General features: G+C 40.8%; 1 protein-coding gene across 3 annotated transcripts in view; it reads right to left on the minus strand.

Moving 5' to 3' along the window:
• The window catches only part of SPAG16 (sperm associated antigen 16), a 738,799-nt gene that overhangs the window by 247,808 nt on the left and 469,537 nt on the right, over positions 1-21,454 (minus strand). For all 3 annotated transcript variants that reach the window (XM_039494401.1, XM_039494402.1, XM_039494403.1), the window contains exon 12: positions 19,922-20,107. In XM_039494401.1, the coding sequence (XP_039350335.1) occupies positions 19,922-20,107 (186 nt within the window). The remainder of the gene's footprint in view (positions 1-19,921; positions 20,108-21,454) is intronic.

Raw genomic sequence — 21,454 nt, forward strand, 5'->3', positions numbered from 1 at the left:
TCGTCGGAGATGGAGTAAAGAAATCGATTTAAAGAGCCCTTTAAGTAAAAAAAAAGGGCTTTGTTGTGTGGACGGATCCAGGGTTAAATCGAGGTAACGCTGCTAAATTCGACCTAAATTCGTAGTGCAGACCAGGCCACACATGCACCAATGACTAAGGGAATGTAAACCATGTTCTTGCCCCTTCATGGTCTATTGCAGGGAACAGGGAATTCTTTAAAAAGCCATTACTCTCCCTCTTGAGTAAAAGGGGGGCAAGGGCAGGAAGTGAACGGAACCAGGCATAGGGCTTTCACAGATTACTTTCCCCTTGCATTAATGCCCAGTCTGGTTGTGCTGTGCCCCATAGTCAAGGTTTATGGCAAAGCCATAATCTAGCCCCAAACGTGAAAGTAAAACTAAAGGCTGTCGCCTATAGGCCTAGCCTGCTCGCTTGCGTATATATCATTTCTTATAAGTTTCTTAGTTTCTGATGGGTTTGATTATTTGTTTTATTAGAATAGATTATAACTGGTTTATAGATTTATATTAGAGTGTATGCTGGCTGTAATACAAGGGATCTACAGGCCACATCCTGTATGTTGACCTAAGGTAGAGTTAGCACAGATATGTTTGGGACCTTTTACTTAGATGGTGGTGATGAGCTAAAGCAGAAGGTACCTATCTTTAACATAGATGGATAAAGAATAGCTTTAACATAGATGGATGGGGGCAGGGATAGCTCAGTGGTTTGAGCATTAGCCCACTAAACACAGGATTGTGAGCTCAATCCTTGAGGGGGCCATTTAGGGATCTGGGGCAAAAAAAAGTTGGGGATTGGCATAAGGGGGTCATGCCTGACCTTACAAACCTCTAAGGAAGGAGATTCCACCACCTCCCTCGGTAACCCATTCCAGTGCTTCACCACCCTCCTAGTGAAAAAGATTTTCCTAATATCCAACCTAAACCTCCCCCACTGCAACTTGAGACCATTACTCCTTGTTCTGTCATCTTCTACCACTGAGAACAGTCTAGATCCATCCCCTTTGGAACCCCCTTTCAGGTAGTTGAAAGCAGCTATCAAATCCCCCCTTATTCTTCTGTTCTGCAGGCTAAACAATCCCAGTTCCCTCAGCCTCTTCTCTTAAGTCATGTGCTCCAGCCCCTTAATCATTTTTGTTGCCCTCCACTGGGCTCTTTCCAATTTTTCCACATCCTTCTTGCAGTGTAGGGCCCAAAACTAGACACAGTAAGAGGCCTCACCAATGTCGAATAGAGGGGAATGATCACGTCCCTCCATCTGCTGGCAATGTTCCTACTTATACAGCCCCAAATGCCATTAGCCTTCTTGGCAACAAGGGCACATTGTTGACTCATACCCAGCTTCTCGTCCACTGTAACTGTAACTAGTTCTTAATTGTAAGTTTTAAGTCAGATAGTTAAGTAGAACTCCAAATTAACTTGGATAACTCTTAATCTTCTCCTAAGCTCTGCACCTCTCACTCAACTGAGGAACCTGGACCTGCACTCTCTTGGCATGCCGGAGGCAAGGCTGGTCCTTTGTCTCTTACCACCAGGTTATCAAGGAAGGGATGAGTATATTAATCAAAAGCTTTAACGTGCATAATATCACATACCTCTCTAGAACAATAGAGATACAATAGCATTTGTAACTCTGATTATTTGACCATTTGATTACTATTTGAGTACCATTCCATTTATCTCAATAAAAGTCTTTAAGGCTATATTTGTCTCAGTGTGAGCATCCTTATCATATCCCCAAGGGTCCTTGCAAACTCTGTGTAGCCTGATGCTGGGATAAGAACCTACTTACCTTCTGATCAGATTAGTTGGTGAGCCTATAACCCATACAATCCAAATTAATAATATTAACCTCCTAAATCAGGCAACAAGGCCATATTCTGATACTCTCAGGGTATGTCTACACTACCCACCAGATCGGCAGGTAGTTATCGATCTATCGGGGATTGATGTATCACGTCTCGCCTAGACGTGATAGTCGATCCCCAAGCGCACTCCCCATCGACTCCAGAACTCCACCAGGGCGAGTGGCGAAGGCGGAGTCGACGGGGGAACAGCGGCCATCGATCCCATGCCGGGAGGACACGAAGTAAGTCAATCAAAGTCAATCTATGATACGTCAACTTCAGCTACGCTATTCTCATAGCTGAAGTTGTGTATCTTAGTCAATTCCCCAACCCCACTGTAGACCAGGCCTTACTCTCTCCAAGTAGCACCTTACTCTGTGATTAATTCTACTGAAGCCAGTGGGGCCACTCATGGGATAAGGTGCTACCTACCATGAGTAAGGGCATCAGAAATTGACCCTAAATACTTAGTTCTAATTACTGGGGGCCAGATTGTGAAGCGCTTACTCCTAGCAGTGAGCAGCCACTCAGACTCATGTGACTGTTCATGACTATGCATTAGGGGTTCACAATTCTGGCCCTTTTATGTTCCACTACTTACGCTATAGCTATGGCTGAGAAGGTACTTTTATTATAAGCCTTATTTTCAGGTGCTTAGATCTTTCTAAAGGCATTACCCTGTGAGCTGAAAATGTCAAGACTTATCAGTTGGAAAATAGGTTTGGGGTTGATTTGGAAAAGATAATTTTAATTCCATTTCACCATTTTCAGTTATCCTGGCATGAAGGGGAGGATGTGTATACACTGAGCACACTCATCCTGAATTCTGTCAGCAGAATGGCAATTGGGCTTCTTTGATTATGTAGATTTAGGTTTTCAAAGACGTGTGGTAAAGCTGGGGAAAAAAATGAGATTTCCAAAAAAATTTCCTGTGCTGAACTGAGACAAAAAGTTGATATTTCGGAAAGATTTGCAAACAAAAAATCCAAAACACTCCCCCTCTTTTTTCCTTCTAATTTTGACTTTTTTAAAATATAAAAATCATAAATCAACTGACATTTCAAAATAAAAAGAAATTTCGAATCCACAAAGGGAAGTTTTTCATTTTTAAAATGTCAAAATGGGATGTTTCAACAATTTCAAAAACAATTTTCAAAATGGTTTTGACTTGGGAAATTTGTCAAAATCAACCCTATCTTGTAAATGGTTTCTGTTTTGACAAATAGGCATTTTTCAACAGAAAAAAAAATCAAAAATATCTCTATCAGCTGTAATGCAGAGGTCCAATGTGTGAATGCAAATACCATGGCTGCTCACAGAACCTTGATAACTTCCAACCATAGACATAAACAATATTCCAAGTTTGAACTCATCATCATCTCCTTTTTCCAACATCAAGGCTGGAAAGAACTGATATTATGAGCTGATTCCATCCATATCTGTTGTGAGCCACCATTTGAGCTCTTTTGGGGGGCTGCCTGGATATATCATGTATACCATGTTAGACCACTGTCTCCTTGGACATCCATGGCCTCTCTTACCATGTACTCTTCCACAGAGAGCAAATTAGGCAGTCAATATAGGGTCATTCTAGCAACATGGCCAAACCATGGTAGTTGGCACCTTTTGATGATTATAATCATACATTGCCTTTTCAGTCTTCCACAGATGCCATCATTTCTCAGTGTAATCAATCTTTGTCACACCTAGGATACAGCACCTCCTTTCAAATGGTTGCAGCTTTTGCTCCAGAAGCTTTGTCAGTATCCGTGTTTCACAACTATAGAGTGAACAATGAACATTGTATATAATCTGGTTTTAGCTGTCATGGACACTGATTTAAGGTTCCAAAACCTTTTTGTTCAGACACACAAACATTGTGCTGGCAGAAGCCATTCAGTTCTCAATGTCATCTTCAGAGCGGCCATCACGTGTTGTGATGGAACCCAAGTAGTAGAAACTGTCTACTTGTTTGATGTCTACACTGCTAATGACTAGTTTAGCCTGTTTCTTGATTTTTGATGTTACCATTAATTTGGTCTTTTGTCCACTCGGTTTTAAACCCCATTCTCTAGGGTACAGGTTAATTGCTGCTTCTTGGTTATAGTCCTCCATAGGCATTATCATTATGATATCGTCGGCAAAGTCAAGGCGATTGATAATTTGCCCCAATATCTTGCAGCCTCCATCAATGTTACTAAGGGAATTGGACATGATGCTTTTGAGGAACAGAGCACTGAATACGCATTGCCATTAGACTCAAGTTTTCACTTCAAACCACTTTGTCACTTCTCCATTGACTCTTACTGCACGCCAAGTTACGATATACAGACTGTGCAGTATTTGAATCAGCTTGCTACTAAAACTGTACCACTTGACTATTTTCCACAGAATTATACCAGTAACATATTTTACACACCTCATACTGAAAATGGTAACCTTGTGTTTGGTTATTAATAAATACAATGTTAAATAAAATGCACAGAGAAGATGGATAAAGGGGGTTTGTGCCACTTGGAAACAAGCTCATTCTTCCCTTTCAGATAGTGCAGCTTCAAGTCTCTTTCACTCATGCTGGTCCCAATCTGATTTCTTCCGCACAGAGACCTGCTACTCTAGATGGCACTTCTGCACTTTATTTTTCAGCACATCCATTTCCAGTCTGTGACATAGATAACTAAACTCTAATAAAACACTCAGCGCTAAGGCAAAAATAATAAAGAAGTGTCAAGTGTGATGCCTTCATTTTTGCATACCATGGAATATACAGGGTTAGATAGTTCCTTTAAGCTTAGCCATAAGTAGCGGTGCCCTAGGAGATGCTCCAGAAGGACTTGTGCTTCACAGACACCCCCACTGTATATCAATTCCTTCCCCGCATTAGGCCAGCTATTCTGGCTGCTGAGTAGGGCTCCCCTGTCCCTCGTTGACAGTGGGAAGTACTGAGTGAGTAGCCTCTGCTCTCCCCATCTTGGCTGGAGTTAATCTCCTCTGCAGCCAAGAAAGGGCCATGACTATTTACCACACATTGGCTAGCTCACCGTCAGTGACATTACGTTAGAACCTAATAGCTGGAATAGAGTCTCTGTCTAGATAGTACAAACACGAGTTAAAGAAACACTGAAAGGCAAAGGAAGTACAATGTTTCAGAATTACCTGGACATTCCAACATATATACAATGGTGACACTTAAAAAGGTTTCTACTAGTCCAAATGCTTTGCTACTGCGGTGTTTCATAAACAGAGATATCTGAAATGGGTCTCAGATTGGTAAATGCTTTCAAGCAGGTAGAAAAATTTGGCTGCCATGAGGCCAAATTCCTTTATGATATTGTGCCTAAGTACCCATGACAAAACCTGTGCACCACAGGGGGAAGCACAGACAGGAAGCTGTCTGCCCAATTCTAGCTATCCCCAAAACCTAATGGAGAACGCAGAAGAAGATGTTCTTATGACAGGTCTAAGGGTTGGCACTGGAAGCAGGGCCAGCTCTAACTTTTTTGCCACCCCGAGCAAAAAAAACCAACCAAAAGCGCCGCCCCGCCGAACCAAAAACAACCCCCCCGAGCGCCGCCCCGCCAAACCAAAAAGAAAATCAAACCCCCTCCCCAGAGCACCACGCCGCTGAACCAAAACCAACAACAAAAACCCAGCGCCTCCCCGCCGAACTAAAAACAACGCTCCCCGCTCCCTGCCGAACCGAAAAGAAAATCAACCCTCCCCCAGAGCGCCACACCGCCGAACCCCCCAAAAAAAACAATGAGCGTCCCTCCGCCAAACCAAGATTGGCCACCTCTTACAAGGTGCCGCCCCGAGCACGTGCTTGGCTGGCTGGTGTCTGGAGCCGGCCCTGCCTGGAAGGGGCAACGGCTGTATTTACTTCAGCACATACATCCTCTGACCTGACAGTGGTCTTGTCATCCACTCTTCTGTGTAGACCATGCACATCTCCAGAAGGAAAGATCTGTGAAGAAGGGCTGCTGCCGGTCAGAATGCAATGACACAGAAATAGCAGCACTTGAGCGGATTCATTCGGGGTTATTTAAACTTTAGGATAGAATTCAGCCCAAAGGTTTTAGAAAACTGTGTTTGAGGAGAGAAAAAGTTGTTGTACTGAATTATATTTATTCACATTTTAAGAAGATACAAAGACAATTCAGTATCTGCCAACTTCAATAAAGCACCCTGGAGACTTTTTTATACAGAAGAAATCATTGTTTAAGGGTTGCTATGTGACTCGTATTCATATTGCAGTGACGCTAATCAAAGATGAACGTGGACTGCTTTAATAGGATACTCATATGGTAAAAGACGAGACTTCCGCCATTCGGGGTGGAAAAATCATTTGACAAGACAAGATTTTATGCAAAGCCTACTCTTTCTGAACTCTTAAAAAAAAAAAAGATACATCTCTGAAGACTGCCTGAAGCCAAAAGAACTAGAATCCAAATGAGAGCAATTGATATGTATAAAGGCATTCATTGCCACAATCTTTCCCTTTCCTATCAAATGACCAGCTCGTCTAATTTCAAACTAGAATTCATTAACGCTTAACAGCAATTTAGGATTCAGGTTGTTGTGCCTTTCCATGTACTACTGCTTATGAATAATAAGGAATGTGCCAGTTCTTGTCATCTGACTAGAGCTATAAGCTATTTGCAATTTTGATGCAACGTATGTGCTTGTTGGTAACACACCTCTTTAAGATGTACCATATACGGTGCATATAAAATTTGCACTAACTGAAACTGAGAGAATATAGAGATGATGATAGAAATACTTCATCTTAATGAACTGTTCCTTGTCTTTAGTGACTAGTAGACAATTATTTGACAGCTCTCAGTACTGTTTGAATCTCCGACAATAGAATTAATTCTTGTTTTGTTTGGGATGCTGCGGGACAACGTTTCTATGAAACGGGGGCGGGGAAAGAAAAGATTGCAAGTAAGGAGTTGGACGTGGAAAGAATGTGATTGCATAAGGAATCCAGGCATTTGGTGAAAGACTGTGCTGTCAGCTAAAATGAACTGCCTGTCCAAAGTACTGTTTATGGCACTATGCATATTTTATATAGGGCTATGGAAGCATTCTGTGGAACTATGTACAATATTTTGCAAGACCCAGAGGTAAAATTTTTAAACATTGTAAATGAAACAAAATATTCTATTTGCAACAGTGTTGTTTAGATAATAAACATGGTTGTTTTAAAACGCTTCTAAAAAGTGGGCTGGGTTCTCCACACCAGCCAAAGCGTGTTTGATGGAAATTGAAGGAAATGTGGGGACAGTCAAAAGTGGCTTTAAGTCTGAAGATTGCTCTATTTAGTGTTGGCTGCCAGTGATCCAAGGCTGAAATCCTCCTGGTAGCCAGTTAAGCCTAGTTTAGGATATTTTTGCAGTCATCTTGGGGGCTGATGCAGAGCAGCTGGAACTGATTGTACAAAGCCATCTTAGAAGGTATCGGATGCTAATAATAAAAAGTTTAAAAGGAAACAAAAGAATATGAACAAAAAAACCCAGACATACCAGGATAAGTGAAATTACCACTGATGGCTGGTTTCTAATTTTAGTGGAAATCGTAGGTACCTAGCTGAGTGTACAGTTCAGATAACAGAATAACAACCAAATTTATAGAGAAGGGAACTAAGGGCTTAAGGAAAACTATTCCTATTAGGCAGCATCTTATTTTTAAATTATGCAGTAACTTGATCAAATCATGATTATATTCCTTAACTAATGCTGTACATTTCAAGCTCACTACCAGAGTCCAACGGGGTGATACACCCTGATTTTTCTCATAGTTTTTAGCACTTTGAAAAGAACACACCCAAAAAACACTCCTGCAAATGAACAAATCACACCTCTTTCTTCACTAAAATGCAGTATATATCACTCTAATACAAGCTACACCCACACAGGTAGCTCCAGCAAGAATACATTCCATATCAGGAGAGAACAATTTGCCATCTAGACTTGCCTCTGGCATGGGCCAATATGGATGTTTCAATGGAAGTTGTAAAACTCCCATGATATACTTTATAATGTAATACTGTGCCATGGAGGGGCATTTCTTCTTGATCCCAGCTGGTGATTAGTTTATGCCTTGAAGCATGAGGATTGATAGCCCTTATAATTCTAATTGTAGCTAATATAACTTCTGATTCTTCTTATTCCTATAAGTAACTGATGTCTGATCATTGCTAGACCAAAGTACAGAAAAGTTTAGCTGAAAACTATTTCTTTACATTGTAATATCTTAATGACAGTTGGAATAGTATCCAGTATCCAGTGATTCTTTAAAATCACTATTATTATTGCAGCAGTAATTCTAAACTCATGCCTTCCCAAACAGTTTCCCCTTCTTTCTTTCTTTCTTTCTTTCTTTCTTTCTTTCTTTCAGAAATTAGAAGAGAAACCATTCGGACATTTTTTATGTTATCCAAGGGTAAACAAAAAATAGTGTTTCTAACCATGGCTTTACCACTAACTCACTGTGTGACCTTGGGCAAATCACTTAACCTGTCTATGTCCCAGTTTTCCCATCTGTGACTGGAGCTCCTAGGTTCTACAATAGTAAATAATAAACAATATCCATCTACATCAGAGTTCTTGTGGGGTTTCATGAAGTGCCATTTGTATGTTGCTTTGAAACAGATGTGAAATATTATGCTATTTTTATTTTATTACATTGAGATATTTCTGAGTAACTAAGTTCTGTTTTAAAAAATATTTTGTTCTACTCCTTCAGTTAGATATAAATAAGTAATGGAGGTGTTACTCACAGCTCTGTAGTTAAGAATGAGTTGAAACTATACTTTAAGTGCAAAACTCATCTTATTCGTTATGTAAATCTTCCCCACACTTACTCTTTGGGCACAGAATGCTTTTTCTTTTGTATTTACAAATAAATCCATTAATGCATTTATCAGTTAACATTAATTTTTAAATGGGTTCTTTAAGAAATTTAACACTGAGTGTCCTGTTCTTTTATCCTGAATGATTTCAGTAGCAGAACAATAAAGACTCTGCAAACTTCCCATGGAGTTAAACCTCTGAAAACTAGTGCATAGATTTTAAGGTTTTTTTAAAGATTTTTTTCCAGGATTAATGGTAGCCTCTCTTATTATTCTTTATAGCTGAAATTTTCTTCTTCAACGGAAGCTAAAGAGTCTATCTTGTCTATGTAGATGGTGAGGCCTTTGGGACAGGGACTGTCGTCCACTCTCTGTTTGTACATGCCACAGCACAATGGAATCCCATTCTTGGTTTGTCCCTTGACACTAATGTAATAAACACGAGTATTAATAATATTATTTAGTGAATTCCACAAAGAATTGCCCTCTTTCAGAATGGCTGGTATCTCTTAATATTCTCAGTGGGACTGAGGCCACACACTCCTTAAAAAAAACCATGGTCATCACCATTCATCCTTCACCAGCCCCTCACAGTGCTCCTCTCTACATCCAGACTGCACAGGGGACCACCATCCTCCCGAGGGCAGCAGGGTTCACTCCTATAGGGAACAAGAAGTGGGGATGGTCATTTTAAAGCTGGATATTTTATGGCCTCATTCTCACTGAGAACAATAGGAGGTGGCGGCCATTTTAAAAGAGGGCATGTTACCCTAAGGCAGACTATAGCCACAGTCCTGTTCAGAACACTTAGAGACGGCAGCCACTTTGAAAGCTGGCAATTCTTCATGAGTTTCTCTGACGGAGAAGGTTTTATCCATTAGCCTCTGACGACAGAAAAACTTTCAATTAAGAAAAATAACATTAAAAAACCCCAACATTAATCCTAAATATGTCATTTAAAAATTACCTACTGCATCAGTTCTTTTCACCAAGGTGGGTAAGTGAGTAGAACCAGTGAAATACAGAAGGAAGAGAATAGAGCAGAACATTAAGGTAAAGGAGGTAGATTGTACACTGGCTGCTTTGTGGTGCAAAGCAGCTGCAATCCCAGTTTAACTAGCTAATTAGCTAATCAAAACAACCTTAACTCTGTCCCATGGAGACACTATAGAAAAATTATAAAAACAATGTACTGTATCTTTTAAAATCACAGTTTAAGCTCCTGTGGCTCTCCAAACACTGTTATGATGAGTACATCATAATTGTACAGCTGTCACCCGGTATCATTACAGGGGAATGTTACGGTGATTAAGGGGGCTCTAACTGTGCAATTCCATAGCTTAAGATATTTTTTTTCTTTTACATTTATTCTTACATCTGAATTACCTGAATTCGTAACACTTCTTTTAAGTAGAATTACAACTGCAGATCAACAGTTAGGAAATGCAGTCAGTACATAACAGAAGCTAAGGGTATCAGTGAAAAAAATCTATTGCCAGTAGAGTTAAGGTCAATAAGAAGGAATTCTGAAAATATATTAGCAACAAATAAATTCTTAGAAATGATATGGATCTGATATTAAATAAGGATGGTAAAATTGCCAATCATAATGTAGAAAAGGCATTCAATAAATATTCTGTTCTGTATTTAGAAAGATGCACTGTATTCATATATTACAGTGATAATGAGATACTTTATATTCTATCAGTGACTAGAGAGGTCTATACTTTATCTTCTATCAGTGACTAAACAGCAATTATTGAAGTTAAATGTTTTTAAATTAGCAGGCCTGCAAAACTTGCACCCAAGAGTAATAAAAGAATTGCCAAAGAGCACTTTGAATCAATAATGTTGATTTTTAATAAATCTGAAAACACTGGAGAAGGTCCAAAGGATTGGAAAAATAGCTAATATTATATAAAAGCAGGGGGATATTGAATTACAAAATGGCAAATAATGACTAGGGAATAGTCAATAGCAAGTAACTATGGTCTTGATTCTGATACTTTTATTCCCATGGAAGACTGCAAGGGGGCACTATAGAGCTGGTCTTCTCTGAGGGCTGGTTCCACTATCCTTATGGCACTGGAGCAGTGTAAAAGTGCCCGAGCAAGAATGGAGAATTGGCTCAATTGAATTTCAGTGTAAATTAGAGCAGAATTTGGCCCCTTTACTTTAAATGTTCCTAGTCAGTGCAACTAATTTCTCAGATTAGAGGTATAACAGTCTTTACACTTTATATACTGTATACAGCATATGCATGCTGCGCTAAATAACTGTCAGTCTGCGTTTACAGTAGGTACTTTAAGCTAAACTTGATTTGCATTTCAGAGATAAGGCCCTGAATCTCTGAAGAGATTTATAGTCAGATAATCACAAATTAATCTTGCCATAATGACTTTGACAGCCCTGGATTTATGGTCAGGGAAAACAATCCTGAATTGTTTGCTGAGCTATTAACATGGGCAGCTATATATTTTCAATCTTAGTTACACTAGAGAATAATAAGAGGGTTAAACAAAAGAATGATAAGCATCTCCTCTACCCCTCCTCCCTACAAGCTACTTTCTATAGTTACTACAGAGAGGAATATGGCCTGGGAAGGTTGGATATATCTAAATACATCAGTACTTCCATCTGAGCAGAAAGGTTAGGTATCTCTATTTACCTATAGATACTATACCATTACGTACCTTATTGTCATTTCCTTCAATACACAGCTAGACCTCAAAGCTCTTCAAAACCACCAATAACATTTTTGCAGAACAGTTCATACTGGTAGTCAACGGTGGGTAATATCAATAGCAGTTCTTTTATAGCACTTGCATGTCTCTTGGGGGAAAAAAGATGCTGCATTTTTTACTCAAAACAGATCTTTAAATCAAGGGCAAACAGACACTCAAAGAGAAGAACATTTGTTGACTACAAAGCTACCTTACGATATCCTGATTGTAAAAATGCCATTTATGGCTTGATATATGGCAGACACTTACAAGCTACAGAAAAGAAAAGTGCTTGTGAATAATTTCCATTGCATAGACCAGACATTTCAGAACCAGTTTCCCATCCTAACAGTAATAATAGAAAAACAAGCATGCAGTAGTTCCAAGCTTTCCTATCACTGACAATTTTATATCTTCTCTGCTTGCAAAATTCTTTACATGATACTCCATCTAAGTTGTGTGTGTTTTAATGTCTTATCATAAATGCATTATATTTTTGGAACTGCTTTAGGTTTCAAATTCTGAGTTAACTCCCACCAGTGATGGAGATCCCAATACTGATCTCATTTCAAATCCTTATGGAAGTAACATTTGTGGGTAAACTGATAGAAAAGATGCAAAAAAGGCTCCTGATACCAAATTAACCACACAGGAAAGAAATTGCCTTAGGCATTTGCAGAAATTATATATTTATTGTGAAGGAGCTCAGGGAATTGCTTTATGAAATCTGAGTTTATTTCTAGAGAGGAACAAAGATTATCCTTCATTACTATGAAATGTGGCCTAGCAGATCAAGCACTGGACTGGGTCTCAGGAGCTCTGAGTTCTCTGCCTTGCTGTGCCACTAGCCTGCCAGGTGACCTTGGGCAAGCTATTTCGCCTCACTGTGCCTCAGTTTCCCTATCAGTAAAAATGAGGATAGTGTTGCTTACCTCCTGTGTAAAGCGCTTTGAGATCTACTGATAAAAATGCTATATAGGTACTAAGCAGAATCATCATCAAGGAGAGATTTTCTGCATGTTGCTTATTTATAATGTATCTTCTTTGGAAAGGTGACAGTTCGCAGCAGAGGTGACACGTAGCTGTGGCTGGGGCACAAGTGAAAGGTTCTGGGGGGTAATGTCCCCCCACCATTTCTCGTGGCTGCTCAGCAGTGAGGAGGCAGCACTCGCCCTGGCAGAGGCACTCTCAGTGTGTCCATGCAGCATGGGGAGGGAGGAAGCAAGAGAGTGGCTGGCTGACAGCTGAGCTCCTCCCCCACCACATGGGGCTGCTGAAGTCCCACAAGTTGCCTCTGCCTCCGGCAGAAGGGAAGGTGAAGCAGCCCCATGTAGTGGGGAGAGGAGCTCAGCTGGCAGCTAGCCACCCTGCTGCTTCCTCCCTCCCCGCACTGAAGGGAAACAGAGAATGCTGCTGCCAGGAGGAGTGCGGCCTCCTTGCTACTGGGCCTCATCACCAGAGGCACCCCAAGAAATGGGGGAAGGGAAGCATGTGACCCCGCATACTCCCCCCCATGTGTCGTCTCTGGTTAACAGCCTTGATATCGGTTTTACACCTGTAGTATTTTTCAAAGTGATGTTTTCCCAGAGTGTTAGAATGTATCTAGGACACCCATCTAAGTATGTTAGCAGTGAAAAAAACTCATTTATAAAAATATGAGTTTATCAATACTATAAATAACTTAGCAGTGGATTAAATTGAATGATTTACCATTGGTTACTACAGTAATCATAATAATCCCTCCCCCATCGGATCTTTTTGTTGTATACACCTGTTTTCTCATCATTCTCCTAGATTGTAAATTCCTTTGGATTTTCATTCCATGTGTAATGGGCTCCTGACCCCTAATTGGTGCTTTTAGGCATAACCGCAATACTAATATTATAGGCAGAGCTCTTTGAGATGTCTATTGTCAGGGTTGCCTAACTGTCCATTAGGAGACCCTTTTTCATTTGTTGTTTTTTTTTAATAACTTTGCGAAATTTTAACAATTCAGGCTGAAATTTCCCATGCTGAGTGTTAGCATCAGGTTGAATTTTTCTGGCATGTTTCAATAAAAATAGTTTAGCTGTTTCTGAGAATAAGGCTGGGGGGAAAATGCATTGTTTTACAAATGTTTAAAAACGTTCACCCTTTAAATTGAGAAGTAGAGCTGATAGAGAAGCATTTGCCTAAATTAAAAAAAAATAAACATAGGAAATTACATTTTAAAAACCTAAGTCAAAAGAATGCCAAGGCTGTAAAGTCAAGCACTCCAAAAACAAAACAAAGAAACCAAAAACCCATCCTTGTCCTTTTGAATTATAGTTTTAACTATATGAGCACATTCCCCGCCCCCCATAGTTCCCCAGTGTCATTCAGTGCACAGAGTAGACAGTGCTTTGAGAATAAATCAGGGTTGTGCAGTGAATGAGGCTTTTATCTGAAGGACTTCAGACTTGTTTGTTGCAGAAGTTGAAAGGTGTTGAATGAAACAAGGGACTGCAGGTAGAGAAAGGATGGCCTTGCGGCTCAGACAGCTGAATTCCCTCTGAGTGAATAGGCAGACTATTACATATACATGCAGTGCAGTACAGCTGTTACATTTCTACAAAAAAGGCACTGTAATATATTTTATTCTCTTTTTAGACATAACTTTTGCTATGGAAAATGGTTCATAATGAAGAAAAGAGGAAAATACATATCAATTTAGCAACAACAGATGCTTTTAATTACTGGGACCACTGTATTTTTTAAAAGTTAATATGGTTTAATATCTAACTTATCTTTTCCCTTCCTTTAGACCCCTAGCTTACAACACCTTCTGTAAGAACATAAAAATGGCTATACTAGGTCAGATCAATGGTCCATCTAGCCTAGTACCCTGTCTTCCAACAGTAGCCAGTGCCAGATGCTTTGGAGGCAATGAACACAACAAGGCAATTATCGAAATGATCCATCTCCTGTTATCCTGTCCCAGGTTTTGAAAGACAGAGTCTTAGGGGGCTGCATCTCTGACCACCTTGGCTAATAGCCCTTGATGCACCTATCGTCCATGAACACATCTAATTATTTTTGAACCCAGTTATACTTTTGGCCGTCACAACATCCCCTGGCAATGAGTTCCAGAGGTTGACTGTGTGTTTTGTGAAGAAGTACTTCCTTTGTCTTAAACCTACTGCCTATTCATTTCATTGAGTGACTCCTGATTCTTAGGTTACGTGAGGGGTGAAAATAACACTTCCTTATTTCACTTTCTTCACACTATTCATGATTTTATAGATGTTTATTGTAGACCCCCTCAGTTGTATCACCTCCAAGATAATCACTCTTCATATAGAAGCTATTCCGTACCCCTAATCATTTTTGTTGCCTTTCTCTATACTCTTTCAAATTCTAATATGTCTGTTTTGAAATGGGATGACCAGAACTGCGTGCAGTGTTCAAGGAGTGGGAGTATCATGGATTTATATAGTACCATTACATAGAGAATGACCCTTCACCTGTGAGCAGTCAATGTGGAATTAGGGTCAACTCCATCTGATTGTCTTGCAGGATTGGAGTCGTAGGTTGGATCTCCTATATTATATCTCATCATGCCTTTCTGTCATCAGATCCCCTTTTCCTCAGTGGTGGCTGGCCTACTTTTCACATTCTGTAAAAGGTACATGTAGAGCGTACTGTGCTCTGGATTCAGCCTGTCCAATAGTAAAATGAAATCTTTACATCAGTCTGCTGACAAGAAGCAGCAGCTCAGTTGTGGGGAAGTGAAAGTGGCTGGCTGCTGGGAGTAACACAAGCTGTACTTTCTTTTAGGAAGGTTGAATTGGGAGCTGTAAGCAGCATGCAATATAGATTTTTTTTAAATAAAGGGAAAATGGAAAGTGGCCATACTGTCAGATTAGTGGAGTTGGAGGCTCTGGTAATGGGAAGCAGCAGTCAGGAATAGACAGCAGACTTCTCTTTGATGTCTACTGAACTCAGCACCACCTGGCTCAGTACTTGGGCAATTTTCACTAGGGAGAGCACATCAGAAAGGGTTTTATTCTGAGCCATTTGATGGCTCACAACTGAAGTTTTTCTAATACAGCCAAACCCACTTACAGGGTAAAATCTGACAGGTGTCAGAGGGTCCACACTAAGCTATCAGCACCATGGGACTCCCTCCATTTGTTGGTTTCAGCTCTGACTATCAGAGGTGGCTCTAGCTTTTTTGCCACCTGAAGCATGGCAGGCAGGCTGCCTTTAGTGGCTTGCCTGTGGGAGGTCTGCCGGTCCCACGGCTTTGGTATCCCCACCGCCAAATTGCCACCGAATCTGAGGGACCAGCAAACCTCTCACAGGTATGCCGCCGAAGGCTGCCTGACTGCCGCCCTCGCAGGGACCGGCAGGGTGCTGCCCACGGCTTGCCGCCATAGGCACGCGTTTGCTGCACTGGTGCCTGGAGCCGCCCCTGCTGACTATACCAGCATAGAGTGGAGACAGGAGAGGGGCTACTGGATCCGTTTTTACTCTAAGGCGGTACTCATCTGGAACCTGTGTTCAGATAAATCTGTTCTATTTCAAATACAAAGCATTGAAATGTATGAAAACGTAAGAGGAAAGAACCCGAGCAACCACACAGCTGTGCCTCTGTTGCTATAGGAAGGGCTGGTATCTTTCTGCCGTTAGGATGAAATTTTTCAGGGCAGGTGTCTGCTTCAGGCTCTATTTTGGGAGGGAAATTTCTGCCAGAACTGTTCAATGGGATTATCCTGTGGTGATGGCACCATGTCAATAGCTTGATGGCTTCCTGGCAGAGCGACGCTTGTTTATGTAATGCATTGCAGATGCATTGTCTGTCAAGATCCACACTGTGGAGTTCCACGGAACAGATAAAAATGCCATGCAAGCCAGTGTTACGGGCTCCCTATGCTGTTCCTGGTAGTACGAGCTGAGTGTCACTGTCAGAGAGGGGGTAGAGAATGCACCCCTCCCTTTCGTACCATCTGGAGTCTTGCCCCCAGCTCATCTCCCTCAGCACTTGAAGTAGGACTGTGACCCTCTTTTTTCATGTGGTACTTGAATGGGGAGTACACTGACCTCAGCCAGAGTTGTATGGGCAATAGGTGAAGCTTGGCAAGTGGCATCACCTTTACCTTCCCCTGACTGTAGCTAATGGTTTGGTTTATCCCCAACAGCAGCCTCTATACAAGGTGAATCTCCAGCTGCCAGTAAGACAGTTTTCCCCCTATGGTACAAAGGGCCCATTCAGTTTACATAAGGAGTAGCTTGTTTGCACCTGCAGCCACAGTTGAAGCAATGTAAGTTTTAAAAAGCACTTCATGTAATCTGTAAGTTCTTTTTGGAAGGGAGGGTGTTTTCATTCCGTCTGTGTGCTCTGCCTAGCAGAGAGGGGTCCAAGCACTGACTGGGGCCTCTGAGTGCTTCTGCAATACAAATACATTCAGAATGAAATGATTAACAACATGTTGTCTTTTGTGACATCATAGATGAACAGTGCTGTCTTTTTAATCACTCTTCGTATAGAAGCTATTCCGGACCCCTAATCATTTTTGTTGCCTCTCTCTATACTCTTTCAAATTCTAATATGTCTGTTTTGAAATGGGATGACCAGAACTGCGTGCAGTGTCCAAGGAGTGGGAGTATCATGGATAAATTATGCACAGAGAATCCTGACTTATGTGGCATGGACCAGTGTGCAAAATTTTAAGGTCAACATTTTCAAACACATTTTCAGGGTCTTCCCGTTTTTTTTTATATCCAACTTGAGATATTTAATGAGACAAGCAAAATATTCTCTTTTTAGGTCTTCAGTAGGGAATAGTAAATACTTGTCTATTTGTGGGGATCAGTGTTTCCAAAGGTCTTGTATAGCCAGTCTGTACATACTGTATATACAGAAAATCTTTTCTACAGTACATTGTGCAAAGAAATCTAACTTCAGCAGAGCAGCTGGGCCATTCTGTTATTGCCTTTTGGACTCAATATGATCAAATTAAAGTAAATAAGTAAGAACGCTGGCTACTGTTACAACACAGAAAAATCAACCAGTGAAGTTTGCATGTAAGCATCCTAATTTAATAACCATTGAGTCTCCTAAGTCTGACTGTGTATATTGTGCCACATTCTTGTACCACCTCCGACTCTAGCTAAGAATTTACACTTTCATTACTTAAGATTTTAACCGTTATATCTTTCACATTGTCCCTGTGCTGCTTACTTGTGGTTGTAGGAGCAGATGAGCCTCACCCACTGCCGAATGCAAAATGTACATCAGACTGTACAGAGAAGGTAGAAAGGCCAGCTGTAAATTAGTAGGAGTGGGAGGCTAGAGTTGGTGGTGAAGCTTTGCGTTAATTTCTCCGACAACAAAAGCTTCCTTGGTGGAGATATTTTAAGATGTCTAAAATGTAACCACCCCTAAGCAAATTTAAAATCATTCAGACATACAATTAAAGCTATTCTCAGCACTATTCATTAGAGGTCACGACTATGTTTTAAATTATGCTGAAAAATAATCAAGTTACAAGAAGTTAAGAAGAGAGGCAACTACACAAGCGATCAATAGATGAAGACATGATTAGTTTCAACCTAATGCTGACCATTACTTCTTTTCAGAAAGATGGTTGTTATAGTTAGGCTGGTAGAATGACCTCTTATTAAGGTTGCCCGACACGTCCAATTATAAAAAACCTGTTTTTGGTTGCCTATAACTTTGCTAAACTTTCATTGTTTGGGCTTAAGTTTCACAAGCTGGATGTGTGCTGCAAATTTATTTATTTATTTCAGTCATAATGGTTCATCCATTCCCAAGGACAATGCTAGTGAAAAATACAGTGTTTTCTTCATGATAAAATTCTGGCAAACTTTCTTTGAAGTGATTTAGTGCTCCCATGCTTTGAAGCAGAGACTTGAAATTTTGCAGGAGAGGTGCCTTTGTGCCAAGGATGTGCTTTTTGCCGTCCCTGTGAAAATCTGCCCAAATTTGGACAAATTTTAAGGCTTTGAAAAACTGTGCTTCACAGATGCTCTGCAGAGAGTTGCTAGACTTTTGTGGGTAAGGTACAAAACTCTGAAGACTTCATCAGCACTGAGCATGCTCCAGCCCAAGACTGAATAGGATTTTCCCTGCAATTGCACCTCTGGACTGCTGTAGGCCAGGCCTGGTTTGGAGACTGAAAATGAAAGCAGAAGACTGTCTCTCCTGTGCTCTCAATGACCCCTGGCTGGGGCCAGAAAGCATGGAAGAGAAAATGGCCTGGTTCAAATGCAAAAGGGACAGAAGCCGGAACTGCAAGGTGAGGGAGATTAGATTGGGACAAGGAGTCATATATGCAAATTAATAAACATATAATGCCATCTCATTAAAATGGAAGAATTGTTAGCTGAGCTGTAGGCGGAAACACACAAGTATTTCTAGAAGTGTCTTCTATAAAGTGACAGGTTTCAGAGTAGCAGCCGTGTTAGTCTGTATCCACATAAAAAACAGGAGTACTTGTGGCACCTTAAAGACTAACAAATTTATTTTAGCATGAGCTTTCGTGAGCTGCAGCTCCAAAGAAGTGAGCTGCAGCTCACGAAAGCTCATGCTAAAATAAATTTGTTAGTCTTTAAGGTGCCACAAGTACTCCTGTTTTTTTCTATAAAGTGGGCTCTAATTGGACCAAAGAAGGAAATTAAGGATATAGGCACAGTTGCCAACTTTCACACAGTAAATAAGTACCCCGACTTTCACAATAAACCAAAAACCAAGCTAATCCTATTTCAAAACAAGCCAATCCCAAAGAAGCTCCCCCCACTGTGTGTGACTAGATCCCCCAGGTTGCAGTCTGGGATTGTGGTGTGCCTGCTGTGCACCCGACTCTCTCCCCCCCTTAACCCTGCTTGCTGGGAGCCGATCCAAAAAAAGAAGCAACAAGCTACAACAAGCTGCAAGCCAAACAAACAACAAGCTACAAGCCAAAAACTAGCCAACAAGCAACTCACAAGCCAATTAAGCCAAAACCAAGCCAAATGTCTGCATTTTTTTCATGGGTTTGGCATGTCTGGATATAGGGAATGTGTCCTTTAATCAGTCAGGAATCACACTTACAATAAGTGAAATATACCGTAGTTTTATTGGTCTAGTCTAAGTTTAAGAAGTGTGGTGTAGTCATGCGCCAAAACAAAGCCTACAAAACACACATTTAAGTTTCTGGCTCACAAAGCATTGATCACCAAGGAAATTCAGATGCCAAATAAAACAATCTTGTTCTGAAATACTCTAAATTACCTGCTTCCCACCGCTCATCTGCCTAAAGTCCTGATCTAGCAAAGCACATACACTCTTAATCTAATGTTGACATCAGTGGGACTACTCATGCTGAAAGCCAACCATGTGCTTTACTGGAATGGGGCCTAAATATATAGCTCTACGAGTGACCTAAAACATACCACACTTTGCTGTTAATTATAGTTATCAATCAGTTACGCAACGATTTTCAACAAGTACACACCTGTTAATGTCCCAGATTTTGCTGGTGTTGTCCATGGAAGCAGAAGCCACAAAATCTCCACAGGAGTGCCATGAGCAGTCCCAGACTGCACGGCTGTGCCCCTCGAAAGTCACAATACATTCACCCTTTGTGAAGTCCCATATCCGTACTGTTGTGTCTCCACTTGAAGTGACCAGTTTGGTGCCACTGTTACCAGGAAAAAAGAAGAGAGAGGGGTCATTAGCAAAGATGGATGGGAAGATTATTTTGAGGCCTTCTTTTTTTCCTCTATAGAAGTACAGCATGGGAACCTAGAGTTACATTTTGAATAAAGTATAGAAAAAATGTGCAAAAGAATCTCAAAGTCCTGTCTTTACACTGCTTTCTGCTACAGATGCAGATGAAAGTGGCATTTTAGTGTGTATTAATGAAGTCACATTGAGAGAAAAGAAAAAAAATACTTAAAATAACTATTTCAGTGGAAAGTAAACATGGATTTCAAAAATAACTCACTTTTTCTAATTTATTTTTAAGGTGATCAGCAATAAAGTAACTTCAGCTCAAACAATTGCTTTCATAAAAGGGTAAAAGAGGTTAAGGGAAGAATATTTTTTTTTCAAAATCCATACTAGTTTTTAACCAAAAATTATTATTTAAACATTATAATTCTGTCTCATCTCTCTCAATAAGGTCTCATTACAGTAGTTAACATACAGTAGCTTCATTATATATTGTATAAATGTGTGAAAATAGAACTCCACTCCGATTTTTTGTCAGATGTAAATAGGCATAGGTCTACTGAAGATAACAGAACTTCCCTAATTTACACCAGCCAAGGATCTGGCCTTCTATTTTATTTATAAATGCATCAAAGAAAAGAATGCCATGAGATCACATACAAAATCTAATGCTACAAATGACTTTGAGGGTATGGCTACACTTACAAATCTGCAGCGCTGGTAGTTGCAGCACTGGTCGTCCAGCTGTGTAGGAGCAGCGCTGGTGTGTGGCCACACTCACAGCTACCAGCGCTGCAGTGTGGCCACATTTGCAGCATTTGCAGCGCTGTTGGGAGTGATGAATTATGGGCAGCTATCCCAGCATTCAAGTGGCAGCAACGTGCTTTTCAAAAGAGGGGGGTGTGGGGCAGTGTGACAGGGACTGGTGGGGGGGGGAGAGAGAGTGGATTTTTGGAACTGACACTGTGCAAAATCAGAATTTTCCCACCCCCTTACTGTTAACTGCAAACAGCCTGCATCCAACATACTCTCTTTCCCCCATCTGCCCCCTCCCCCCGTTTCTCTCAAGCAAAGCAAACACTCAACCCCTGTGAATGACTCCTTTTCTCGCTGCTGGTCAAGCAAAACGCAAACACTCAACCCCTGTGAATCACGCAGGGAGGAGGATCTCATTTGATTGTTCACAGATTGATCACAGCAAACAGGAGCTGATAAGCAGCTCCGGTAGAGCAGCTCCAGTAGCAACGGAGCTCCGGAGGTTCACAACAAAACAGAGAGAGGCTGCATAACAAAACAAAGGGAGTAATTTAGTTAA

The sequence above is a fragment of the Mauremys reevesii genome, linkage group 11 (genome assembly GCF_016161935.1).
Source record: "Mauremys reevesii isolate NIE-2019 linkage group 11, ASM1616193v1, whole genome shotgun sequence".
Lineage (NCBI taxonomy): Eukaryota > Metazoa > Chordata > Testudines > Geoemydidae > Mauremys > Mauremys reevesii.